Source organism: Amblyraja radiata, chromosome 19 (genome assembly GCF_010909765.2).
Source record: "Amblyraja radiata isolate CabotCenter1 chromosome 19, sAmbRad1.1.pri, whole genome shotgun sequence".
In the NCBI taxonomy this organism is placed as follows: domain Eukaryota; kingdom Metazoa; phylum Chordata; class Chondrichthyes; order Rajiformes; family Rajidae; genus Amblyraja; species Amblyraja radiata.
This window is the reverse complement of record NC_045974.1, coordinates 32,719,078-32,736,039: the sequence shown is the minus strand read 5'-3', so window position 1 is coordinate 32,736,039 and position 16,962 is coordinate 32,719,078. Positions and strand designations below refer to the sequence as shown.

Here is a 16,962-nt window from a genome sequence, read left to right as displayed (position 1 = left end):
AAAAAGGAAGGGATGCAGGTGAGACACAAGCAATCCACACATTGATTGTAACCCAGTGGTATTAATATTAAGTTGTTTAACTTCAAGTAACCCTTGCATCCCCCTTCTCTCCATCCCTCCCCTACCCAAATCGCACCAGCTTCAGTTGTCTTGTTGAGTCGCAGTGCCTGTACTCATTTTCATCTATAACACAGCTAATAATGGACTGTTTCCTTTATCATCTTTACCTTTTTTGCATATCTTTCATTCATTTGTTCTATATCTCTCTACATCACCAACTATATCTTGTTTCCCTATCCCCTGACCCTCAGTCTGAAGAAGTCTCGACCCAAAACATCACCTATTCATTTTCTCCAGAGATGCTGTCTGATCTGTTGAGTTTCTCCAGCTTTTTGTGTCTATCTTTGATTTCTACTGTTATAAATTGATTAAATATAATGTTGCATGTAATTACCAAAGTTAATATCACTTTGGAAATTGTTATATTACCAAATTTGCATATCAACTTAAGAACATTAAATGTTTTCATTCATCATTCAGCCTTTCTGATGAATTATTATGTTTTAGCTGGTTAGTGGCCTGAAGAATATCAAGAAGTGATTTAATAGTAATGGTTAAAGTTAATCCAATTGTTTACTGATTATATAATAGCCACCCAGAATAATTGAAATATTAGTTACAAAGAGAAGTGAGATTGAAATTATATTTAGTATTCCTCACCATCATCCGGCTCAGAGTTAATCAGGGAGGGAATGGAGCCTCAGTCTGGACTCAGGATAACCCTAGTGAGTAGAGATATTAGAGATACGCAGTTGATATTTTGCAGTGCACTCAAATTGAGTGATCCCCCGATCCAAAGTAAGTAAACCCGACTGAAGTTATGTGTTATAAATTGGTCTTGGTAACTCTGAATAAAGTGATGGAATCCAGTAGAGTGTGGCAGCTTCTGCATGGTGTACAAGAGAGTTAATAAGGGTCTTGTCTAAAGAAGGGTCTCGACCCCGATTACTTCACCCATTCCTTCTATCCCGAGATGCTGCCTGTCCTACTGAGTTACTCCAGCAGTTGGTGTCTATCTTCGGTGTAAAACAGCATCTGCAGTTCCATCCTATACAACCTTCCTGCTGAGGATAAGTGTTTTAAAGATACAAATTGGTGAGGAAGTTATCTTCCTCTATGGAGAGGATGTTATCTGAACCACCATCACTGATACATAGGTGAACAAATTCATGCATTTTACTTCAGTTAGGAGCCACAATAGGACTGAATTTAATGGACAAACGTACAATGAGGGTTTAAAATTTGTTTTAGAATTGTCTTAAGGATTCAATAATAACCTTCACACGATGAAACATATTTTTCTCCTGATCTCTCTTACACAAGTAATGCTTGACGGATTTCTTCACAACACAATACATGGGAAATGTGGCATGTCTATTGCAGAGCAGTTCGATTTATTTCTTAATTCAACTGAAAGAAAGCAATCTTAAGTAGGTTCTAGTCCGGACACACAGCTCTAAAGCATTTCCTTTCAGTTCCAATGAAGTTTAATGCTTAGATCGGAAAGACAAACTCTGCTCTAATATATCAATACTGAAAATTGGACAATGACCATTTTCAAATCAGTAATCTTTTATTGATGTGTTATAAATAGTTCTACAGTCTTATTCTGCATATAAATATAGCTTCAAAGAGAAACTTTTCAGCATTATATGGTTTTTACTCCAGAAAGTCATATACTCATATACATGATATTGGAGCCTAGATACAAGTGCAAGAAAATCAACTAGTTCTCACTTTTTTAAATGTCCGTCCTTGTTAATAGTTCATTATAAGTCTTACGACTTTGTTATTCATTGTTAGCATATTACCAACAACATGTCTGAATTCTGTAGCTATAAAATTCCCTATAGTCCGTTTCAGTTCATAGCACATCATATCTAAATTACTTCATCAGTGCATTCTCATGAACCTCTCTTCATGCCTATAGCCCAAATCAGGGCATAGAAATATGCTGTATATTTAGACGGGCTGCAATAATGTTTTGTTTTTTTTGCGTACATCGTTGTAAAGTAACACAGACTACTTGGTCTGCAGTGTTAACCATTTACACATTACTTTAAGGTGCTTTTTAGGTCAGGTCAGGGGGAGTTCCCACCACCACAGGTACCATGTAATCCCGTGCTACCTGCTCCATGGTCGGATAGTCGGCGACTAAACCGTCTCCCCCACCTGGTTTGCCAGGTGAGGAGGGGGCTGTGGACCCCCAGCAGGTCCAAAGATAAGACCTGACAAAGGGCGGATGAGCTCCTAGCGAGCCAATGGCCATCCACATTTCAGTAGAAGTTGCGATCACTGTCGTACTATCTTTGCGCAATCATATTTCAGTCTTACACATGTAACGGACTGGACGGATCCCTAGTGCTTTCACGCTTTTATACATTTTATAAAGTTCCCAGTAAAAACAACGTTACTACAGTTTTATCGTCTACTTATTTGGGTAGCGTGCTACTCTTACAACTTAAATATTTTTATGCTTTTTCAAAAGCAGACTCCTTTTTGTGTAATGCACGACTTGATCGTTTGTCTAATCTGATTGAAAGGCACAGCATGGAAACAGGCCTTTCGACCCACCGATCACCTTATTCACACTAGTTCTATGTTATTTCACTTTCTCGTCCATGCCCTGAACATTTACAGAAGTCGATTAACCTGCAACCCTGCATTTCTAAAAGCGATGCGGGAGGAAACCTACGCAGTCACAGGGAGAACGTGCAAACTCCACACAGACAGCACCCGAGGTCAGGATCGAACCCCGGTCTCTGGTACTGTGAGGCAGCAGCTCTACCAGCTGCGCCATTCATGTGTGAGTTTTATACCCAGGCAGTAGGGCTCGGTATTTGGTCCCTTGAGTCATTTAGTATTAAGACCTTACAACCCTGTCTCTCAGTCTGAAGAAGGGTCTCAACCCGAAACTCCACCTATTCCTTCCCTCCAGAGCCTGACCTGCCTGACCCCGCTGTGTTACTCCACCATCTGCAGTTTCTTCCTACATACTGATGAGGAGGGGGTAAGTACCGCTTAAAAATAAGTAGACACAGACAGCTCCTAGTCTGTGGACCTGTTATGTTAGAACCCACACAGACAGACTCGCCAGTGACACACCTGCCTGATCCCTTATCTCCAAAAGGATGTTCAGGTTTCTTGCAGATGGAGAAAGGGATAAATAACGAGATGATGATACGGTGAGATCCAGTTACACGTTCTCAGTATTTCTTCGCATTCACATTCACATTCACACCAAACCTCGGACCATATGTCCTCGTTCTTAAACGTCGCATTCTCACACAAAAGCAAAGAAGCCCTTCGCTAAGAAGCGAGCAGGATCACTCAATGTCATCTCTCAATGCGGGAACAACCTCGACGCAAGGAGGTTCCGAGTCTTGGCTGTGCGTGGAACTTATCCCCGTGTCCGAGTCCGTGTCGTTGGTGTCAGAGGGGGAGCAGCCCTTGGGTTGACTCGTTCGGGGGGAACCGGGTTTGGTGTCATCCTTGCAGGGCGCGGGCAGCGAGGCACCACTCTCCGCCTCCTCCGCAAGATGCAGGGACTGCAACTGCTTCACCAGGCGATCGCACTCGGCCGCCTTCTCGCCCAGCACCAGCTCCTCGCGTTGCACGTTCTCCTGCGCCTCCGCCACGTTTCTGCGCAGTTGAAGGGCGATGCCCATGACCGTCTCCAATTCGCTCTCCACCCTCTCGGCCTCGCTGCCCGGGGAGCCGGGGCCACCTTGCACCAGCGGCTCGGCCCCGCACAGCCTCGCCATCTCCAGCTGGATCTCGGCGGACAGTTCCTCGATGGCTTCCTCGTGTTGCTGAATCTGTTGCTGCAGCTGGAAGGTCGAGTCCCTCTTGTTGAGGTACTCCCGGACCTGTGCCCTCTCGCCCTCGCTCTCCCTGCTCTCCAGCAGGTACGTTTCCTGGACATAGTTCTCCCCTTCTGTCTGTATCCGTTCCAAGTGCGTCCAGGACTCGTAGCCCTCGATCTCGGCGTCCAGTTGCAGCATCCTCTGCAGCTGCTGGCGGATGGTGTGGTCCTGGGATGCGATCAGATGCACTAAGGTCTCAACCCCTTCCCGGCCTTGCTTCAGCTTTTTCATCTTGGCCAGTTTCCTAAAAGCTTTGCGGACCATCCTCTTCTGCTTGTCCGCCGGCAGAGTGTGGATGTACTGGGCGGGACTCAGATCCCCCTGGCCTCCAATGTTCTGGATCACCTTGGCTTCGGCGCTCCTCAGACCTGGCACGGCCATGGAAGCGCCCACCTTGACCAGGACGAAGTGGACATTGGGCTGCTCCTCTCCCCAGGACGCCCAGAGCCTCAGCAACTTGGTTGCAGGGGGCAAGAGCCTCTCGAAGCCCCTCCACTTCTCCACGATGCAGTAGTCCTTGGCAGGTGCGTGGAGCAGCCTAGTGGCGCCGGCGTTGGCGAGGTGGTCCTCCAGCAGCGCTTTCACCACCAGAGCGCAGCTGGTGCGCTTGGTCAGACCGCACACCAGCTTCTCCTCCTGGCAAACCCACACTGCGATCTCGCCTCCCTCCGGGGATCCCATGGCCGCGCTGGGGACCAGACCTGGAATGAGCAAGAGAGACGAGCTGTCAGGGCGCTGAAATCCCTTAAAAACACACACAGACACACAAACCAAAGTTTGGCTGCGTTAAGTTGCAATGATCACATGGTTGTTACAGAAGTCGGCCAAGTCCCCGCGGGCAAACTTTCCCTTTGTCTCAATTCTATACTTCAACTCGAAAATCCACCCTCCAAATACCGCCTAATTAGTGATACAAGTTACAAATAGATATCACCCCGTCGGTAATTAAAGATTACAGCAGCTTCAATTATTTCCAGGCTCTCTGCCTATTCATCCAGTGAAATCTGTCGAACAGGTAACTGTAAATTAGGCAATGAATACCTTTGTGTCTATTTGAGTTTTGAGCTAGAATATATCCCTCTAACCGAAACATTAGTTTAGATCTTTTGGCTGCATGCTGCAAATGGATTATTTGCTTAACACAAGTTTGTTGTGTCTCATGCTTGAAATCCAGTTACCTCACATCTAGCTGGTCCCGTACTAAATGGCAGAAACAACCCCCCAGTAAATCAAGCAAAATAAAAAAGCAGAGAAGAATGAATGTACATCGCTATCTTCTAGAGAATACACTGAGAATAAAGTTAATACCATTTCACTGCATTTTTAATCACCTGGTTCTAATGCCCTTTAGCTCCATGTCTAATTTATATTTGAAAATACCATGCAGCTTTTTAAAGCAAAAGGTGCTTTCCAATTGAAGCATAACACAAAGTGCTTGAGGGACTCAGTGGGTCAGGCAGAATCTGTGGAGGAAATGGATTCTAAACGTGGACAGAGTTCTTACAGACACCTTCAACCTCTCATTGCTGATGTCTGAGGTTTCCAGCTACTCTAAAAGGCCATCAATAATACCAGTGCCCATGAAGAGTGAGATGACACTCTTCAATGACTACTGACCGATGGCGATGAAGTGCTTTGAGAGGTTGGTTATGGCGCATATCAACTCCTACCTCGGAAGAACTTGGACCCACTAAAATTTGTCTACCGCCACTAGAGGATAACAGGGTGACAACAATCTCGCTGGCTCTCCACTCTGCACTGGACCACTTGGGCAATAAAAATGCACACAACAAACTACAGCTCAGTGTTCAACACCATTGTCCCCTCCAAATTGTTAGCAATCTCATGGAATTGGGTCTCTGAGCATCCTTTTGCAACTGGATCCTCAATTTCCTTATCAATAAAACTCAATCAGTACACAGGTGCATCTCAGTGTTGTGTGCTCAGCCCCTTGCTCTACTCACTCTACACCCTTGTCTGTGTGGTTGGACACAGTTCCATCTCCATTTTAAATTCATTCAGATCGATCATCTGAATGATTGGTGCCAGATCAGCAACCTTGTTCTCAATGTCAGTAAAACTAAGGACCTGATTATTGGCTTTAGAAGAGGAAGGTTGTGCATCCACAAACCTGTTTTCTTCATCAGGTCGATGGTGGAAAGACAACAACCTCAGGTTCCTTGATGTGCATATATCTGAAGATCTGGATCCAACACTGATGCAATCATAAATAAAACCAATCAATGGCTCAACTTCCTTAGATTAAGGAGATCTGTAGGAGCGCAGTCTCAAAAGGATAGCCAGCATATCAAGGACTCACACCACCCCAGTTGTGCTCTCCTTTCACTCCTGCCATTGAGAAGAAGATACAGGAGTCTAAAAATTATAATGTCCAGGTTCAGGAACAGCTTCTTCCCAACAACCATCAGGCTATTGAAAACCACAATCTCTAACTAAACTCCAAACTACGAACTGCCATGGTTGCAGCAGGGACTGCGGGCTTTGATTTGTTTTATGCACTATATTGGAGGTGTTATTAATTGAACTTCATTTTTAATGCTTGTTCATTATATTATCTATTGAGTATTGTCTTTACAAACCTGTTGGAAGGAACCACAGATGCCGGTTTTAAACCGAAGATAGACACTAAAAGTTTTGTAAACTCAGCGGGACAGACACCATCTCTGGAGAAAAGGAATAGGTGATATTTTGGGTAGAGACCAGCTACAAAGTCGTTTTGTTGAGTCTCATTGCCTATACGCATCCTCACCTAGGCCACAGCTGACAATGGCCTGTTTCCTTTTTTACCGCTACTTTTTTGGCATATCTTTCATTTGTTCTATATCTCTCTCTCTACATCACTGTCGATATCTCATCTCCCTTTCCCCGGACTCTCAGTCTGAAGAAGGGTCTCTCCCCCGAAACATCTCCTTATCTCCAGAGATGCTGTCTGACCCGCTGTGTTTACAAAGCTGTTACACTGCTGCAAGTTCCTTGTTTCTTCACTGAGAGTTTCATTGTTCAGTTTCTGTACATATGACAATAAAACACTCTTGACTATCTCGTGTTCCTCCAGCACTTTGTATTTTTTCCTCAAGATTCCAGTATTTGCAGTTCCTTGTGTCACGATATAATTGAAGGTTTTGTTTCCATCACTCAAAATGTTTTTACACTGCTAAACTGTTTTCAAAGGCAAATGGCTTTCAAATTTAAGTGTTAATGCAAATAGGAGCAGAATAATTTGCATTAATAGAGATAGGTGCTTGATGATGGGAAGAGACATGATGAGATGAAAGATCTGCTTCTGTGCTCTCCAATTCTGCTTCTATGAGTTTTAGATGATATTTAGTAACACACATCTACTTAAACTATATAACAAGCGTTAACTTTTTCCGCCAATTCTAATAAAGTGTATGGCTTACAATATTGTTTGAAATCATTATTTTTTTGCTTTCGCTTCTAATTGTCTCCCTGTTCTGCTGAAACACCGAACAACTGTGGGAATGAAACTCCACAACTTGGGTGGCACGGTGGCACAGCGGTAGAGTTGCTGCCTTACAGCGCCAGAGACCCGGGGTCGATCCTGACTACGGGTGCTGTCTGTATGGCGTTTGTATGTTCTCCCCGTGACTTATATGGGTTTTCTCCGGGAGCTCCAGTTTCCTCCCACATTCCAAAAACATAGGTTAATTAGCTTTGGTATAATTGTAAATTGTCCTTAGTGTGTAATATAGTGTTAGTGTATGGGGATCGCTGGTCGGCGTGGACTCTGTGGGCTGAAGGGCCTCTTTCCATGCTGTATCTCTAAACTCTAAAGTTTATCTACACTAAACTTTGGTTTGAGCATAGATATTAAGATTTGATAAGCAACTTATTTCTGAGAGATTCATCACACCTGAAAGACATCCAACTTCTTACACATTCTGACCGACATCCATTATAAATCTACTGACTGCCATGGTTACTCCCTTGTCCCTTTACCTCCCCCCTCGACTCCATTCAAGGACTCAAGCAGTCGTTCCAGGTGCGACAGAGGTTCACCTGCATCTCCTCCAACCTCATCTATTGCATCCGCTGCTCAAGATGTCAGCTGATCTACATCGGTGAGACTAAGCAGAGGCTTGGCGATCGCATCGCCGAACACCTCCGCTCGGTCCGCTATAACCAACCTGACCTCCCGGTGGCTCAGCACTTCAACTCCCCCTCCCATTCCCCATCCGACCTCTCAGTCCTGGGTCTCCTCCATGGCCAGAGCGAGCAACACCGAAAATTGGAGGAACAGCACCTCAACAGCATCCTGCGGGCATGAACATTGAATTCTCCCAATTTTGTTAGCCCTTGCTGTCTCCTCCCCTTTCTCAGCCCTAGGGCTGTCTCCTCCCATACCTCAGCCCTCGGGCTCCTCCTCCTCCTTTTTCCTTTCTTCTCCCCATCAGTCTGAAGAAGGGTTTTGGCCCGAAACGTTGCCTATTTCCTTCGCTCCATAGATGCTGCTGCACCCGCTGAGTTTCTCCAGCATTTTTGTGTACCTTCGATTTTCCAGCATCTGCTGTTCCTTCTTAAACACTTCTTACACACAATAACTCTTTGAACAATATTTTACATGGCTAGCTTATTTTGTTATAGCCTCATAATACTGTTCTTGGTATACATTAAAAAACCCTCTAATAATAACCAAGTATAGCTTTTCATTCAAAATATCCAAATTTGCTTATTTTGACCCTCCAAAATTTAAACACGAACAAGGATTACATCAATAACTTTCTATTAACATTGGGTACAAGGTGACTAATTATACATCTCAATCAAATGCAACTCAAGATATAGGTAGATATAATACATGTTAGAATATGAGAGGGCGCCATAATGTATTAATAATCATTAATTTATGACATTAGATCTTTAGATCAATTAATTTTATCTGGTTTATCACAATGTAATTCATAACATACAATGCTAAATAATCTTTAACAGCATGAGAACATGTTAAAAATATGCAAATATGCATTCCTAACATGATTACTAACTGAATCCTTTTGATGATAATTTTTTTAATTCCAAGCCATTTATGTTTTCATTTGGAATTCAGCTGAATAGATTTGAGAACACTTCATTATTCAGATGTGTTCACAAAATGGGACTGTTATTTATAAACATATTTATTTTGATGAATTGATTCTTCAGGGAAAGGACATTCCAAGTATTTTCAAACACTGATAAAGCACTGCTTTTTGGGTAGTAAATGTAACTGAATTAAATGCATTGCAAACCTTCAAAAGAACCTCTCAACAGATTAGATTAGAACAACGGATTCTGAGGAAATTGAAAGTGCCAATTTGTAATTTGAATGGAACTATAAATAAAAGTGACGTTTTGTGCAAATGTTCATTTGTAATTAACCTTGGTTTCTGACTGTCCAGACTTGGGAACAGATTCTTCCCCTTGGCTATAAGACTCCTGGAATAATCCCCTCTTTCACTCCCTCGTGACAGAGGTGCTGGTGTTGATCTGTTGTGGCAGTAAGTGAATTGTAGTGGGTCCAGATCCTTACAAAGGCAGGAACTGATATATGCATCATAGCCAACCTTTCAAAGCACTTCATCACAATGGACCTGCATGCCACAGGCGGGTAGTCATTGAGGCATGTCACCTTGCTCTTCTTGGGCACTAGTCCTTTTAAAGTGTATGGAAAAGCTAGAATCTCAGTAAGGAAGTTGAAGATTGGGTTTGTGCAGGATATATAAATGTCGCCAGGTTCACCGTCACAGCCATTTGGGTTCATTGGGATGAAGGATCTTTCATCAGCCTTAGTGACTGAAATTACAGGGTTATCGGGGCTGTGAGGGCCAATTCCATGTTCTCCCTTTCGAAGCGAGCATAGAAAGCATTGAAGATACACACAAAATGCTGGAGTAACTCAGTGCCACAGGCAGCATCTCTGGATAGAAAGAATGGGTGATGTTTCAGGTCGAGACCTTTCTTCAGACTGAGAGTCAGGGAAGAGGGAAACGAGAGATATGGAATGGTAAGGTGTGAAAATGAGAGATCAAAGGGGATGAAGCTCAAGGAAAATGTAGAATAGATCATTGTTAGCTGGGGGAAGGTGACTCTAGTGTGTAGGATGGTGAGGTAAACAATGTAAAATGTAATCAGCTGCTCACCCAGGAGCGATGAATTGCTGTCACTTAAGATACTTCTTGGTTTCTCCTTGTAGGAAGTAATAGCCCTGCCACAATTGCTGAACATCCTTCTGACCCTCCTAGTTTTGACTGAAAGTATCTCTTTGCTCTCTTGATGGTCTTATCGAGGTTGCATGTGGACTTCTTATATAACTGAGTATTGCCTCAGTAGATTGCAGACTTCCTGGTTCATCCAGAGCTTCTGGTTTGGGAATACTTGGATCGTCTTGGTAAGAAAACACTTCTCCACACATTTCCATCTGAACACTGTAACATAGTGGTGTATCCGTTCAGGTCCATTGCCGGGTCCGCCAATATTGCAGAGTAAGCATCATGAAGGCACTCCTCTGCCTCCCCTGACCAGGCCCAATCCTCACCACTGGGGCTGCGCTCTTCAGTCACTGCCTATATGCAGGAAGAAGGAGCACAGCCAATTAGTCCAATTTTCCAAAGTGAGAGAGGAGGATGGAACAGTAGGCATCTTTGATAATAGGCTGGCATTGAAGATACACACAACATGCTGGAGTAACTCAAATAGTGTTTGATCCTCGTGTTACAGGAGATATGTTGTGGGTAGTTTAAAAGTGACTTCTTCAAACTAGCCCTGTTCTTCATCCTTCCAAACTACCCTTTAATTGCTTTTTTGTAGCCAGTGTTGAATCCAGTTTGCTAGTTCACCTTGGATTCCATGTGATCTGACCTTCCAGACTCCGACCATCCAAGTGTTCTCTGACCAGAAACCATGAATGAACTAGAAGGTTAGCTGTCTACTGAGTTCTGGGAACTTGTCAAAGGCCTTGCTAAAGTCCATATAGATAACATCCGCTGCCCTATCCTTATCAACCCTCATGCTGACCTCTTCAAAATATTCTATCAAATTTGTGAGGCACGATTTGCTGTTGTATTTATTGTTATATTTATGATTACTCTATACTGTTTACTCTGAACTTCATGTGAACAAGGAATTTCAATGAACCCTGGTGTATAGGACAATAACCTAATCTGATCTGATCTAATCTGAAAAGGACTGACAGTGTTAGGGCATGTTGAAGGAAATGGGATGTAGATTTTGAAATCTATTCCTTTAGATCAAGTTTAAGGCACAACAAAGAAGTGATTTAAAGAAAAACATTGCATTCTTGCTTCTGAGTTTCAAAGGATTGTCTGCCATTTATGTCAGAAGATATAAGGAAATTCCAGAGGTAATATTTCTATTCCATAAGATTTTAGGTTGTTGGACTTGGATAGGAAATAAGAAACCATGTTTACGTTTCACTTGGCATTTAGCTGGGCTGTATTTGGGAGTTTTATTGTAAATCGTAGGTCCAGTGAGGGATAACAAAGCCCAAGATGAGATACATTGCATGGCAATTAATACGATATCCCATTTTCAGCCTGTAGGTGACTGGGATAGACTTCACACAAGAAACAGGAGCAGGAGTAAGCTGTCTAGTTCATGGACCCTGCTCCACCATTCATTAAGGTAATGGCTATTTAAAAAAATATATATTAGCTATATTGGGTGGGTTTGATTTGGAGAATTGATGTCACAGAGAATATCTACGATAGTTTCGAGAACTAGTTTGGTAAACATTCTGTTAATTTAGGTAGGCTATTTGGGATGGATAGTGATTTGTGAAACACAAACATATATAAATCAACAGAATTCAATTTACTGGCTACCCTGATAGTAGTCCACATCACACTCTATGATAAAGCTCAGCTTTCACTTGAGGAATAACACATTGTTACCAATAGCCTTAAAACAATGTACACCAAAGCCTTGTTCAGCCAGGGACTTCAAAAAGGCCACCTCAAGAGTGTGCTACCAATATACTATCAGCATGTCTCCTGAGCAACCAGTGGTCGAAACATCCTCGCTACTGCCTACCACAAAGATGCCTATCGCTCCATTTCCCAACCACACCTTGGAAACTCTGACCATCTGGCTGTGCCTCTGCTCTCTGCATGCAGGCAGAAATTGAAGGGGGAAAGATCCAATATATAAAGTTGAACAGTACTGGTCTGAGCAAACAGATCCTTTGCGATTGCTTTGAGTCGGTGGACTGGTCCACATTCAAAGACTCTGTGGCTTACAGACTTCATCAATAAGTGTATAGAGAAATGCAAACCAAAGAAGACAATAGGAATGTTTACCGACTGGAAACCCTGGATGAACTGTGAAGTCCACTCATAGGCGCAGCATTCAAGTCAAATAAACCTGACAGATACAGGAGATCTGTAGATGCTGGTTTAAAATGAAGATAGACACAAAAAGTTGGAGTAACTCAGTGAGACAGACAGCATCTCTAGAGAAAAGGAATAGGTGACTTTTCCGATCGAGACCCTTCTTCAGACAAAGAGTCAGGGTTGTAAGGTCTTAAAACTAAATGACTTGAGGGACCAGATACTGAGCCCTGCTGCCGAAACATCAACTATTTCTTGGGTGTGAATGTATCCAAGGTCACTGTGGTGGATATAAAAGTGATCTTCCTGAGAGTAAAGCAACGTGGCACAGGTGGAGTCACCAGCATTATCCTCAGGACCTGCATAGATTTGCTGACAGGAGCATTAACAGACATCTTTAACCTCTCCCTACTCTGTTCTGACCTCCCAACCAGCTTTAAGATGAACACTATAATCCCACTTCCAAAGAAAAGCAAAATAGCACGCCTTAATGACTACCATCCAGTGGCTCTGACATCCATCTTCATGAAGTGCTTTGAGAGGAGGCTTGTCATTGCACACATTAACTCCAGTCTCCCGGAGAGCCTTGATCCACTGTAAGTTGCCTATTGTCACAACAAGTTCATCTCACTGCTCTTTATTCACACTATCGAGTTGCATCACAGCTTGGTTTGGGAACAGCTCTGCCCGCAACAAGAAGAATTGCAGAGAGTTGATATTATAGCCCAGTCCATCACTCAGACCCGACTCCACACCATCTACACTTCACACTGCTATGGAAAAGCAGCCAAAATAATCAAGGACCATTTTCTCTGTATCTTACACTACAATGCTTTAAAACTATATTCTACACTCTGGTATTTTTCTCTTTGCACTACTTGTTGTACATGTGAATGACTTGGTTGTACTTAAGTATAGTATGATCAGATTTAATTGGATAGTATGCAATTAAATTTTTTCACTATAACTCGGTACACCTGACAATAATAAATTAAACACAAACGTAACTAAACATTATGTTGGTAAGTATTTTTCAGAGAGAGCTTTTTTCTTTGGAACAGATTACCAAAGAATACAGGAAGCAACTTCTTACACGCCTTCAAAAGGACTTAATAGGAAGAGTATATTTCATGCTGCAAAAGTAAACTGCGGAATTGTTAATAAATAAACAGATTTGTAGAGTGCCATCGAGATTTTTTGTTGCTTCAGTCAGAAACATATATTTTTTAATGATCTTCATAAGTTGACCAGGGATTTTTTTTCTTCTTATTTAGGCCTCTCCAAAGGAATACCAGGGTTTGGATGGGAGGAAAGTTGTAAGCTCCTGTACTGCTTCCGTTTCCACCCATTTTATACATTTCTGTCTTCATACACTTCCTCTCAGGAAGTGCTGCAACTATGTTGAGGAATTGTTTCACCCGACGCCAGTGTTCCAGCTTCACGGCAAGAGGGCCCTGAAAATCATCGGACTGGCTGCAAGGCCACAAATGCCCCGACCTCGGGTGTTTCAGAGGAAGAGGACTTAACTTTCTGCTGCCTTTCCCCACAGTGGACATTTTTGATTCTGTTGTGGGGGGATGTTTGTGTTGAACTCTATAATGTGTTGTGTCCATTTTCTTTCTTTATTTATTTTTAACCTTTTTCTATGGTTTGTATGTAAATTTATTATTTAATTAATGTAAAGCACTTTGGTGTCAATGCAAGTTGACTTAAAATGTGCTATATAAATAAAGCAATAATAATAATAATGTTCTGACGTCAATCACAATTTAACTGAAAATTGACAAGGGAACTTACCTATTCGTGCATCTGCAGCCTTAGATCAAAACAAAAATATACCCATTTTCAAAAAGGTGCATTTTTTAAAAACTATTAAAGTGATCGATTGATCTCATCATATAACTCCAAAGTTGAAGGATTTAGAATTAATGGTGTATTAAAACACATTTGATCATTGATAAAAATGGTTTTCTTCTGCCATGAACCTAGGGAATGAACAATAAAAATAGAAAATATTCTAACTTAAGGAAGCCACAAAAAGCTGGAGAAACTCAGGGGTGCAGGCAGCATCTCTGGAGAGAAGGAATGGCTCGAGACCCTTCTTCAGACTGGTTAGGGATAAGGGAAATGAGAGATATAGACGATGATGTAGAGAGATAAAGAACAATGAATGAAAGATATGCAAAAAGGTGACGATGATAAAGGAGACAGGCCATTGTTAGCTGTTTGTTGGGTGAAAACGAGAAGCTAGTGCAACTTGGGTTTGGGAAGGATAGAGAGAAAGGGAATGCTGGGGTTACCTGAAGTTAGAGAAATCAATATTCATATCATTGGGATACAGTTATCCCAAACCAATCTGAAGAAGGGTTTCGACCCAAAGCAATAGGCTAAATAGTCAAATATATTAAAGACCAAGACAGTCCGGCTGATGGTCCATAGGTAATCAAAGACCAAGATCAGATCAGCTATGATCCCACTGCATCATGGGGAGGTTTCAAGGAACATTATGGCCTACTCCTATGTCTTATGTTCCTGCAGTCTTACGATGAATGTCATCTATTCTTGGTCTAGCCTTGTGATCCATAGAAAACCAGATGATTTAATGGTAAATGACATCCAAAATTAAGCAGCAAGCCATTCTGATCAAGTGCAATTAGGGTTAATCAATAAATTGCTGCCTTTCAAGGGACATCCAGACCTCCCAATCAATCACTGTACTGTGTTGTTTTGAAACTCATTACCAGTCACTACTGTTTAGCATCTAATGCTAACACTAAACAAGTCATTCTACACCACTTCTTGTTTGGTTGTTTTGTTTACATATCTCCAAAGACAGACACAAAAACTTGGAATAGCTCAGCGGGACAGGCAGCAACTCTGCAGAGAAGGAATGGGTGACATTTCAGTCTTACATATCTCCAATCATGTCTATGACAGCTGTGAGACAAGGTTTTTTTTCTCTCAGGAGGTTGTGAATCCTAGGAACTCATTTCCTAAAAAGGTGAATATTGTTGGAAGTTGAGACAAACAGATTCTTGATAATTGATGTGGTAAGAGGTTCCATATTTAGGCAGGAATGAGGAGTTAAGGTTACAATCAGATCAGTCATCATCTTATTGCAGGGTAGAGCAGGCTTGAGGGGCTGAATGTTCCCCAGGCATGAGAGGAGGCAAAATGGAAGGTGAAATTACCAGGGCCATGGAATCATAGAATGAAACAGCACAGAAACAGGCCCTTCAGCTCAATGTCCAATGTGGCTACTCAAGCCAGCCCCATTTGACTGCACCTGGCCCACATCCCTCCAAAAATATCCTATCCACGTAGCTGTACACGTGTCCGTTTAATGTTGTAATTCCTATCCTTTGGCAGTGTGTTGAATACATGCACCACTCTCTATGTTAAAATGTTGTCCCTCAGGTCCCTTCCAAATCTTTCCTCTCTCATCTTAAACAAAGCGCTCTAGTTTTGGATTCCTCTAACTTTGAAAGATATGGTGGCGATTCACCTTCTCTTTGGCCCTCACGATTTGATAAACCTTTAGAAGGTCAGCCTTCTATGCCCCAGTGGAAACAAGTCCTAGACTATCCATTCTCTCCTTACAGCTCAAAGCCTCCAGTCCTGGTAACATCCTTGTAAACCTCTTTTGCATCTTTTCCAGTTTAATTACACATTTCCTAAAGTAGGATTGCCAGAAAATCGTGAATGAAAAAAAAAGCCATTAATTAGCTTAGTTGTGACAAATTGTAAAATGATTTAGATGTAATACCTGAAGAACTGAAAAAACTGAGGAAAATTTCAGGTGTTCAATCAGGAGAACAAGCTTGCTGGAGGATGAAACCAATGATGAAAATGTGACCACTATACGTCTTAGAAGAAATTATTTCATTGTTGGTTTTCAGTAAGTTATAAATAAGTTCATAAGTTGCAGGAGTAAAATTAGGCCATTTAGTCCATCAAGTCTACTCCGCCATTCAATCATAGCTAATCTACACCATTTTCCTGCCCTCTCCCCATAACCACTGATACCTGTACCATACAAGAATCTATCAATCTCCTCCTTAAAAATATCCTTTGACTTGGCCTCCACCGCCTTCTGCGGCAATGAATTCTACAGATTCACCTACCCTCAAGAAATTCCTCTTCACCTCATTTCTAAAGGTACGTCCTTTTATTTTGAGACTATGGCCTTTAGTCCTAGACTCTCCCTCTAGTAGAAATATCCTCTCTACATCCACTCTATCCAGGCCTTTTGCTATTTGGTAAGTTTCAATGAGGTGTCCCCTCATCCTTCTAAACTCCAGCGAGTACAGGCCCAGTGCCGTCAAACACTCATCATATGTTAACCCAATCATTCCTGGGATCATTCTCGCCAACCTCCTCTGGACCCTCTCTAACGTCAGCACGTCCTTCCTCAGATATGGGGCCCAAAACTGCTCACAATACTGCTATACAGCAGCATACAGCGCTAAACAGCACACAAACAGCCCCTCAGTCTAACCTCTCCATGCAGACCAAGTTGGCTAACAAAGCAAGTCCCTCTTGTCTGCACCTGGCACATAGCCTGGAAGCAAAGTATATCATAAACATTTGTCCTTGGTTAGTTGTCACAATGTGCTAGAAGTTCTCCTCCGCCCCCCACCCCACTCACCTACCCCCACAATCATACTGTG

The 16,962-nt window shown here is 42.4% G+C and overlaps 1 protein-coding gene across 2 annotated transcripts in view; it reads right to left on the bottom strand.

Annotated features, from left to right (window-relative positions):
• Window positions 1–1,614: 1,614 nt before the first annotated feature.
• The window catches only part of rassf9 (Ras association domain family member 9), a 31,405-nt gene continuing 16,057 nt past the window's right edge, over window positions 1,615–16,962 (bottom strand). For both annotated transcript variants that reach the window (XM_033038195.1, XM_033038194.1), the window contains exon 2: window positions 1,615–4,627. In XM_033038195.1, coding sequence (XP_032894086.1) covers window positions 3,387–4,607 — 1,221 coding nt within the window. In that variant the 5' untranslated portion in view covers window positions 4,608–4,627 and the 3' untranslated portion in view covers window positions 1,615–3,386. The remainder of the gene's footprint in view (window positions 4,628–16,962) is intronic.